Here is an 11325-nt window from a genome sequence, read left to right as displayed (position 1 = left end):
CTCCTGCCTAAGGCGGCCATAGACATTAAAGGATTGTCAGTCGTTCAGCCGACAGTCATCTGAGGCGACTCTCCCAGAAACGGGCGCCCTCGCTCGGTCCTGTGTTCTCTATGACACTTCAGCCGACAACTTATCTCAGAGAGGCAATGCGATCGCAGTATTAAATTAGACATGTGCATCTGGCCTCTCTCTGACCATCCGTCATCCGGTCTCTCCCCCGACCATCCGGCTTCTCTCCCAACGATCCGTCATCCGGCTTCTCCCCCGACCATTCGTCGTCCAGCTTCTCTCCCGACCATCCGTCATCCGGCTTCTCCCCTGACCATCCGTTGTCTGGCCTCTCCCCCGACCATCCGTCGCCCGGCCTCTCCCCCGACCATCCGTCATCCAGCCTCTCCCCCGACCATCCGTCATCCAGCCTCTCCCCCGACCATCCGTTGTCCGGCCTCTCCCCCGACCATCCGGCTTCTCCCCCTACCATCCGTTGCCCGGCTTCTCCCCCGACCATCAGTCGCCCGGCTTCTCCCCCGACCATCCGTCGTCCGGCTTCTCTCCCAACCATTCGTCATCCGGCTTCTCCCCGACCATCGCCCGGCCTCTCCCCCGACCATCCGTCGTCTGGCCTCTCCCCCGACCATCTGTCGCCCGGCCTCTCCCCCGACCATCTGTCGCCCGGCCTCTCCCCCAACCATCCGTCATCCGGCTTCTCCCCCGATCATCCGTCGTCCGGCCTCTCCCCCGACCATCCGTCGTCCGGCCTCTCCCCCTGACCATTCGTCATCCAGCCTCTCCCCCCGACCATTCGTCATCCAGCCTCTCCCCGACCATCAGTTGTCCCGCGCCCCATATACATGTGATGATATTGGCGGGTTCAGCTGACATTAGTGTAATGTGTATGGAGCCTTATAGGTTGTTACATTGTAGCAGTCCATGGTCCAGGCTGTTGGCTCACAGATGGGTTTCGGGTATGTCATAGATAATAAGTATGAGCCCCAGAAACCCACTCTGAACACAAAGAGCGGGAAGATCCTCCCCACAATGACTGACATCAAGGTTTAGGCAGGAAGCAAAAGCAGAAGCCAACCAAACAGACGAAACACAAAACTGCAGCAATTTTCAAACATTTTATCTGATGTAGAACACTAATTTTCATACAATGTTCTCCTATGCATGGAGGTAGCTGCTCCTGGTATGCACCTATTCACACTAGTTTGGATGTGCGACTCTTTTTTTGTCATTTCTATGGTAGCTGACTGACTCAGCACTCCTCTCATCACCATGTGGTTTTTAATTGCATCTCATCACACTTGGTCCCGGCTAACTCATATGTAGGCTATGCTGAACAGAGGTGTCCACATTCACCCAGGCATACAGACATTGGCCTTCGGTAAGTGTTCACATTTGGACAGGGGGGGTCAGGGACCCATCATTTTTATGAGACCACCTTGACGATGGTTGATGGGCTCACACTATTTGATTATATCAAATTCTGTGCAAAGCGTCTCTTAAATATTTTCCTAATGTTCAAAAGCCATTTTGCTATTCATATTTCATATATTTCAGATTAGACATGCTTTTGCACAATAGAGTGCAACCTTTTTTGTATATTTATGTATGGAGGTAGCTGCTCCTGGTATGCACCTATTCACACTAGTTTGGATGTGCGAGTCTTTTTTTTTGTCATTAAAGGATTGTCAGTCGTTCAGCCGACAGTCATCTGAGGCGACTCTCCCAGAAACGGGCGCCCTCGCTCGGTCCTGTGTTCTCTATGACACTTCAGCCGACAACTTATCTCAGAGAGGCAATGCGATCGCAGTATTAAATTAGACATGTGCATCTGGCCTCTCCCTGACCATCCGTCATCCGGTCTCTCCCCCGACCATCCGGCTTCTCTCCCGACGATCCGTCGTCCGGCTTCTCCCCCGACCATTCGTCGTCCAGCTTCTCTCCCGACCATCCGTCATCCGGCTTCTCCCCTGACCATCCGTTGTCTGGCCTCTCCCCCGACCATCCGTCGCCCGGCCTCTCCCCCGACCATCCGTCATCCAGCCTCTCCCCCGACCATCGTCATCCAGCCTCTCCCCCCGACCATCCGTTGTCCGGCCTCTCCCCCGACCATCCGGCTTCTCCCCCTACCATCCGTTGCCCGGCTTCTCCCCCGACCATCAGTCGCCCGGCTTCTCCCCCGACCATCCGTCGTCCGGCTTCTCTCCCGACCATTCGTCATCCGGCTTCTCCCCGACCATCGCCCGGCCTCTCCCCCGACCATCCGTCGTCCGGCCTCTCCCCCGACCATCTGTCGCCCGGCCTCTCCCCCGACCATCCGTCATCCGGCTTCTCCCCCGATTATCCGTCGTCCGGCCTCTCCCCCGACCATCCGTCGTCCGGCCTCTCCCCCTGACCATTCGTCATCCAGCCTCTCCCCCCGACCATTCGTCATCCAGCCTCTCCCCGACCATCAGTTGTCCCGCGCCCCATATACATGTGATGATATTGGCGGGTTCAGCTGACATTAGTGTAATGTGTATGGAGCCTTATAGGTTGTTACATTGTAGCAGTCCATGGTCCAGGCTGTTGGCTCACAGATGGGTTACGGGTATGTCATAGAAAATAAGTATGAGCCCCAGAAACCCACTCTGAACACAAAGAGCGGGAAGATCCTCCCCACAATGACTGACATCAAGGTTTAGGCAGGAAGCAAAACCAGAAGCCAACAAAACAGACGAAACACAAAACTGCAGCAATTTTCAAACATTTTATCTGATGTAGAACACTAATTTTCATACAATGTTCTCCTATGTTTGGGATTTATCAGGAAAAGCCATCTTTCCTCCTTCTTCAGATGCCATCCTGCATGTGGCGCCACGTCACCCTTGTTTGATGAAGATCTGGCGTTTTCTTTGTATAATGACCCTTTTGAAGAGGAAAAGTAGATAAGCGAAAATGTTCAATTTGCATCGGTAAATATTTAGAAGGAATTGCGACTCCGTGGAGAAACGAAAATGACGAGGACTCGGCTGGAGGCCGGTGTGAAGCCGCCCGTGGAGATCATTCATCACCAATAAACAGGTAACTTTCCCAAGTGGAACAACTTAAAAGACCCCGGCCTACATTACGGGCTTCGCCTCTCATTCACCTACGGAGAGGTCTCCTCACTAATCTGGACATCAAGGCTTTGATGTGGAAACCTTTTTAGAAACAGTTTAACCTCGCCGGCTGCGGTTAGAAAACAAGAGAAATCAATCACAGGTATTAGCCAGAGAATTATTTGACGCCATCAATGGAAACTCTTAAGAGGTGTCTTTCCAGCAGGTTTCTCCATAAGCCAACGTCTTCAGATCAAGAGGTGTGACTTTGTAAGTCCGGGCTTGTGCGCGCAGTTATTATTTCAAGGGGAAAAAATCCCAGTCCTTCCATTCCCTTTCAGCAAGATAATTAGCTGCTCTTTGATGTTGGAAATAAAAAGGGGGTTTCATGGCTGCAGGAGCAGTCGGCGGAGGACTGACGTCACAGGCTCGCTGCAGGACTGCATACAAAATGTATCACAACCCCCATCCTCCATTATGTGGCTAATATTCTATCCATGACATTTAAACAGGTAAATTCCAGATCAGTAAAGGGGAATTTCACCTTAACCTTTTATATGGAGTTTCCCAGGAAAAACAGGCAGCGATGCTCAGTAAAGTACCCAGACCCCTCCAGGGTAAGAAATAAGTCTCTGTAACTTAAAATCTTTAGTACAAGTTTTGGGGTTTCAGTAGCGACAAACAATCAAGATGCAGAGCTAGTGACGTCAGCCCCAACCCCGGAAAAATCGCTGAGGGGCCGAAAATTGAACAATCAAGATCACAAGAGTTTACTTGGAATTTTGTTCTGGAAAATTATGGAGACAATCAGCAACCCACAGATACAGTTATATCCTGTATTCTACCCCAGAGCTGCACTCATTATTCTGCTGGTGCAGTCACTATGTACATACATTACATTACTGATCCTGAGTTACATCCTGTATTATACCCCAGAGCTGCACTCACTATTCTGCTGGTGCAGTCACTGTGCACATACATTACATTACTGGTCCTGAGTTACATCCTGTATTATACCCCAGAGCTGCACTCACTATTCTGCTGGTGCAGTCACTGTGTACATACATTACATTACTGATCCTGAGCTACATCCTGTATTATACTCCAGAGCTGCACTCACTATTCTGCTGGTGCAGTCACTGTGTACATACATTACTGATCCTGAGTTAACTCCTGTATTATACTCCAGAGCTGCACTCACTATTCAGCTGGTGGAGTCACTGTGTACATACATTGCATTACTGATCCTGAGTTACATCCTGTATTATACTTCAGAGCTGCACTCACTATTCTGCTGGTGCAGTCACTGTGTACATACATTACTGATCCTGAGTTACATCCTGTATTATACTCCAGAGCTGCACTCACTATTCTGCTGGTGCAGTCACTGTGTACATACATTACATTACTGATCCTGAGTTACATCCTGCATTATACTCCAGAGCTGCACTCACTATTCTGCTGGTGCAGTCACTGTGTACATACATTACTGATCCTGAGTTACATCCTGTATTATACTCCAGAGCTGCACTCACTATTCTGCTGGTGCAGTCACTGTGTACATACATTACATTACTGATCCTGAGTTACCTCCTGTATTATACTCCAGAGCTGCACTCACTATTCTGCTGGTGCAGTCACTGTGTACATACATTACATTACTGATCCTGAGTTACATCCTGTATTATACCCCAGAGCTGCACTCACTATTCTGCTGGTGCAGTCACTGTGTACATACATTACTGATCCTGAGTTACATCCTGTATTATACTCCAGAGCTGCACTCACTATTCTGCTGGTGCAGTCACTGTGTACATACATTACATTACTGATCCTGAGTTACATCCTGCATTATACTCCAGAGCTGCACTCACTATTCTGCTGGTGCAGTCACTGTACATACTTTAAAGTTTGGGCACCCTTGAAAATTTGTGTGCTCAGATAACTTTGACCAAGGTTTCAGACCTTAGTTAGAATGTTAGGCCGGGCTCAGACATAGCGTATAAAATTACGGTCCTTTTTTTTTTTTACGGCCAAGATATGCAGAAAAGTTCCTGAACAGTGATCCGTATTCAATGCGAGGATGCGATATTTTTCTCCAAAAAGTATCCGTATGGCATCCGTAGGACGAGATTCTCTCGCCGGCTTGCAAAATGGACATAGAATGGATCCATGGCCTCAAATAATCGTGACAACATATATACAGTCTATATATATTTATATTCATACAGCGCTAGATAGCATAAAAGCCGGTAATTCAATTGCCGGCTTTTCCTATCTCCTTACTGAACCCGACAGGATATGAGACATGATTACATACAGTAAGGGGTTCAAGAGAGGCCTGGATGTCTTCCTGGAGCAGAACAATATTGTATCATACAATTATTAGGTTCTGTAGAAGGACGTAGATCTGGGTATTTATTATGATGGAATATAGGCTGAACTGGATGGACAAATGTCTTTTTTCGGCCTTACTAACTATGTTACTATGTTACTATGTAGTAAACCATTTAATTTCCATTATATTTTTACATATTCCTCACTAATAAAGTTAGTAGAGTGTGTGTGAAAAATTTGGGAGCTCTAGGTATTAAAATAAAGGGTCAAATCATGGAAAAATCTGGCGTGGGCTCCTGTGCAATTTTCTCCGCCAGAATGGTAAAGCCAGTGACTGAGCGCAGATATTAATAGCCTGGAGAGGTTCCGCGGTTATTGCCCCCCCCCCAACCCCCCCATGGCTAAAAGCATCTGCCCCCAGCCACCCCAGAAAAGGCACATCTGGAAGATGCTCCTATTCTGGCACTTGGACCCTCTCTTCCCACTGCCCTGTAGCGGTGGGATATTGGGTAATAAGGGGTTAATGTCACCTTGCTATTGTATATATCCCTATACTATATGTAGACATTTATTTTATCTATTCTATTCTAACCTGTCAGTGTGATTTTACTGTACACCGCACTGAATTACCGGCTTTTCTATAGGACTCCGGTGCGTATTTCTCGCAAGTCACACGCAAGGTCCGTGTGTAGTCCGTATTTTTCTCGCCCCATAGACTTTTATTGGCGGATTTTTGGAGGAATACACTGACAATCGCAGCATGCTGCGATTTTCTCAGCCCGTAAAATACGGCCGAGAAATATACGGCTGATGGAAGCTGCCCCATAGAGAAACATTGGTCCGTGTGCAATGCGTTGTTTTTGCACCTCTCCCTTGTCCATTTTTCTCTCTAGCGTGAAGCCGGCCTTAGGATTATATCTCGTTCACCATCATCATTAGGAAAGGCCGGGTGATGCTAGTTTCCAGCTTTATAAAAACCCACCCTCCTCTAACCTTGTGCCAAAGCTGCCGAGCACTCTGACAATGAAAATAGTGGAGTCCACAAAGCAGGAGAAGGCTATAAGAAGATAGCAAAGCATTTTCAAGTTGCCCTTTCTTCAGATAGAAATGTAATTAATAAATGTCAGTTAACAGGAACAGTGGATGTCAAGATAAGGTCTAGAAGACCAAGCAAAATTTCAGTGAGAGCAACTCGTAGGATTGCTAGAGAGGCAAATCAGAACCCCCTGTCTGACTGCAAAAGTCTTTCAGAAAGATTTAGCAGACTCTAGAGTTGTGTTACATTGTTCTACTGTTCAGAAACACCTGCAGAAATATGGCCTTCATGGAAGAGTCATCAGAAGAAAACCTCCCCTGCGTTCTCATCATAAAATTCAGCGTCAGAAGTATGAAAAGAACATCTAAACAAGCCTGATGAATTTTGGAAACAAGTCCAGTAGACCGATGAGATTAAAATAGATCTATTTGACCACGATGATCAAAGGTATGTGTGGAGAAAAAAGGGCATAGAATTTCAGGAAAAGAACATCTCCCCAACCATTAAGCATGGGGGTGATCAGGCTGTGGGGATGCGTTGCAGTCAATGGCACGAGGAACATTTCACATTAAGAGGGAAGAATGGATTTAATGAAACTTCAATAAATTCTTGATGCAAATATAAAATATCTGTAAAAAGGTGAAGAGAGGAAGAGAGGATGGCTGCTGCGCATGGAGAATGATCCTAAACACGTCATGATCCACAATAGACGACCTCAAAAGGCGCAAGATGAAGGTTTTACAATGGCCCTCACAGTCCCCTGATCTGAGCATCATTGAAAATCTGTGGCTGGACCTCAAAATAGCAGAGGAAGCAAGACGACCAGAGATCTCACAGAATGGGAGGAATTCTCCAAGGAAGAATGGATGAAAATCCCTCAAACAAGAACTTAAAGACTCTTGTCTGGCTACAAAAAGCATTTACAAGCTGTGATACTTTTAGACGGGGGCACTACCAGGTACTAACCATACAGGGTGCACAAACTAATGCATCAGCCCATTTTCCTGTTTGTAATTTTTAAAATGTAAAAAATGAAAATCTAGATATATTGATATATTTGTTTGCCTAAAATACAAAGGAAATGTATCATCTGTAACTTTAGACCTTTTGGATAATTTCATCTTCCACATGCTTAACTGTTCGCAATAACAGTAATTTTGACCAGGGGTGCACAAACTTTTACATGCCACTGTTTTAATGCTGTAATTACTGACTATATATACACAGGTACCAGTGACTCATGGATGCGCCATAATGCCGCGCTAATTCATAAAGTAATGTACATGCCTTTTGAAAAGAAGAAGATAAAAGGTTGTTAACCCATCGTGCCCTGCGCCCTTTGATCCTGCTATGTTCACAAACCTCTGTGCATTGTTGATAACTGAGGACAAAGACACTAATGCGATTGGTAAAAAAGCATCAATCAGGGAGTCAAAAGCCCAAGGAATTCCCATAAATGTAATCCGATAAAATGAGCAGTAATCCATCGTTCTTTCAAGAGATATCAAAGAGAAAGGGAATTCTTATTTAATGGGGCAGCGCCAGTGAGCCAAAGGAGGCTCTGAGCAAACAGGACACATGAGGGCGAGAAGAAGGCGAACACCCCAGAAACTCGTCTCCATTCAGTATCTGCCCCTAAAACTCATCAGTATACAGGAGCATGACGCTTAGGACTGAGGCAGCAACACTGGTGGTCCCAAACCTTCACCTGACGCAGGTATGAACAGTCACAGAGATCTGCGGTGACATCACTGACAATGCCTCCTATCCATCACCAGAGATCAGAGGTGACATCACTGAGAATGCCTCCTATCCATCACCAGTGATCAGAGGGTGACATCACTGAAAATGCCTCCTATCCATCACCAGAGATCAGAGATGACATCACTGAGAATGCCTCCTATCCATCACTAGAGATCAGAGGTGACATCACTGAGAATGTCTCCTATCCATCACCAGAGATCAGCGGTGACATCACTGAGAATGTCTCCTATCCATCACTAGAGATCAGCGGTGACATCACTGAGAATGTCTCCTATCCATCACCAGAGATCAGCGGTGACATCACTGAGAATGCCTCCTATCCATCACCAGAGATCAGCGGTGACATCACTGAGAATGTCTCCTATCCATCACCAGAGATCAGCGGTGACATCACTGAGAATGCCTCCTATACATCACCAGAGATCAGCGGTGACATCACTGAGAATGCCTCCTATCCATCACCAGAGATCAGCGGTGACATCACTGAGAATGCCTCCTATCCATCACCAGAGATCAGAGGTGACATCACTGAGAATGCCTCCTATCCATCACCAGAGATCAGCGGTGACATCACTGAGAATGCCTCCTATCCATCACCAGAGATCAGCGGTGACATCACTGAGAATGCCTCCTATCCATCACTAGAGATCAGAGGTGACATCACTGAGAATGTCTCCTATCCATCACCAGAGATCAGCGGTGACATCACTGAGAATGCCTCCTATCCATCACCAGAGATCAGCGGTGACATCACTGAGAATGCCTCCTATCCATCACCAGAGATCAGAGGTGACATCACTGAGAATGCCTCCTATCCATCACCAGAGATCAGCGGTGACATCACTGAGAATGCCTCCTATCCATCACCAGAGATCAGCGGTGACATCACTGAGAATGCCTCCTATCCATCACCAGAGATCAGCGGTGACATCACTGAGAATGCCTCCTATCCATCACCAGAGATCAGCGGTGACATCACTGAGAATGCCTCCTATCCAGCACTAGTGATCAGGGGTGACATCACTGAGAATGTCTCCTATCCATCACCAGAGATCAGCGGTGACATCACTGAGAATGTCTCCTATCCATCACCAGAAATCAGAGGTGACATCACTGAGAATGCCTCCTATCCATCACCAGAGATCAGCGGTGACATCACTGAGAATGCCTCCTACCCATCACCAGAGATCAGAGGTGACATCACTGACAATGCCTCCTATCCATCACCAGAGATCAGCGGTGACATCACTGAGAATGCCTCCTATCCATCACCAGAGAACAGCGGTGACATCACTGAGAATGTCTCCTATCCATCACCAGAGATCAGCGATGACATCACTGAGAATGCCTCCTATCCATCACTAGAGATCAGCGGTGACATCACTGAGAATGCCTCCTATCCATCACCAGAGAACAGCGGTGACATCACTGAGAATGCCTCCTATCCATCACCAGAGATCAGAGGTGACATCACTGACAATGCCTCCTATCCATCACCAGAGATCAGCGGTGACATCACTGAGAATGCCTCCTATCCATCACCAGAGAACAGCGGTGACATCACTGAGAATGTCTCCTATCCATCACCAGAGATCAGCGGTGACATCACTGAGAATGCCTCCTATCCATCACTAGAGATCAGCGGTGACATCACTGAGAATGTCTCCTATCCATCACTAGAGATCAGAGGTGACATCACTGAGAATGCCTCCTATTCATCACCAGAGATCAGCGGTGACATCACTGAGAATGCCTCCTATCCATCACCAGAGATCAGAGGTGACATCACTGAGAATGCCTCCTATCCATCACCAGAGATCAGAGGTGACATCACTGAGAATGCCTCCTATCCATCACCAGAGATCAGCGGTGACATCACTGAGAATGCCTCCTATCCATCACCAGAGATCAGCGGTGACATCACTGAGAATGCCTCCTATCCATCACCAGAGATCAGCGGTGACATCACTGAGAATGCCTCCTATCCATCACCAGAGATCAGAGGTGACATCACTGAGAATGCCTCCTATCCATCACCAGAGATCAGAGGTGACATCACTGAGAATGCCTCCTATCCATCACCAGAGATCAGCGGTGACATCACTGAGAATGTCTCCTATCCATCACCAGAGATCAGCGGTGACATCACTGAGAATGTCTCCTATCCATCACCAGAGATCAGCGGTGACATCACTGAGAATGCCTCCTATCCATCACCAGAGATCAGAGGTGACATCACTGAGAATGCCTCCTATCCATCACCAGAGATCAGAGGTGACATCACTGAGAATGTCTCCTATCCATCACCAGAGATCAGCGGTGACATCACTGAGAATGCCTCCTATCCATCACCAGAGATCAGTGGTGACATCACTGAGAATGCCTCCTATCCATCACCAGAGATCAGATGTGACATCACTGAGAATGCCTCCTATCCATCACCAGAGATCAGAGGTGACATCACTGAGAATGCCTCCTATCCATCACCAGAGATCAGCGGTGACATCACTGAGAATGCCTCCTATCCAGCACTAGAGATCAGCGGTGACATCACTGAGAATGCCTCCTATCCATCACCAGAGGTGACGTCACTGAGAATGTCTCATATCCATCATTAGAGATCAGCGGTGACATCACTGAGAATGCCTCCTATCCATCACCAGAGGTGACATCACTGAGAATGTCTCATATCCATCATTAGAGATCAGCGGTGACATCACTGAGAATGCCTCCTATCCATCACCAGGGATCAGCGGTGACATCACTGAGAATGCCTCCTATCCATCACTAGTGATCAGCGGTGACATCACTGAGAATGCCTCCTATCCATCACCAGAGATCAGCGGTGACATCACTGAGAATGCCTCCTATCCATCACCAGGGATCAGCGGTGACATCACTGAGAATGCCTCCTATCCATCACTAGTGATCAGCGGTGACATCACTGAGAATGCCTCCTATCCATCACTAGAGATCAGCGGTGACATCACTGAGAATGCCTCCTATCCATCACCAGAGATCAGAGGTGACATCACTGAGAATGCCTCCTATCCATCACCAGAGATCAGCGGTGACATCACTGAGAATGCCTCCTATCCATCA

General features: G+C 47.5%; 1 protein-coding gene across 1 annotated transcript; it reads left to right on the top strand.

Moving 5' to 3' along the window:
- Positions 1 to 1829: 1829 nt before the first annotated feature.
- On the top strand, positions 1830 to 2510 carry LOC138645769 (uncharacterized). Its single transcript, XM_069735288.1, has one exon. It carries the CDS (start codon positions 1830 to 1832, stop codon positions 2508 to 2510), a length of 681 nt encoding a protein of 226 aa, XP_069591389.1.
- Positions 2511 to 11325: the final 8815 nt, after the last annotated feature.

The sequence above is a fragment of the Ranitomeya imitator genome, chromosome 7 (genome assembly GCF_032444005.1).
Source record: "Ranitomeya imitator isolate aRanImi1 chromosome 7, aRanImi1.pri, whole genome shotgun sequence".
NCBI classification, from domain to species: domain Eukaryota; kingdom Metazoa; phylum Chordata; class Amphibia; order Anura; family Dendrobatidae; genus Ranitomeya; species Ranitomeya imitator.
This window is presented reverse-complemented; position numbering and strand designations above follow the sequence as displayed.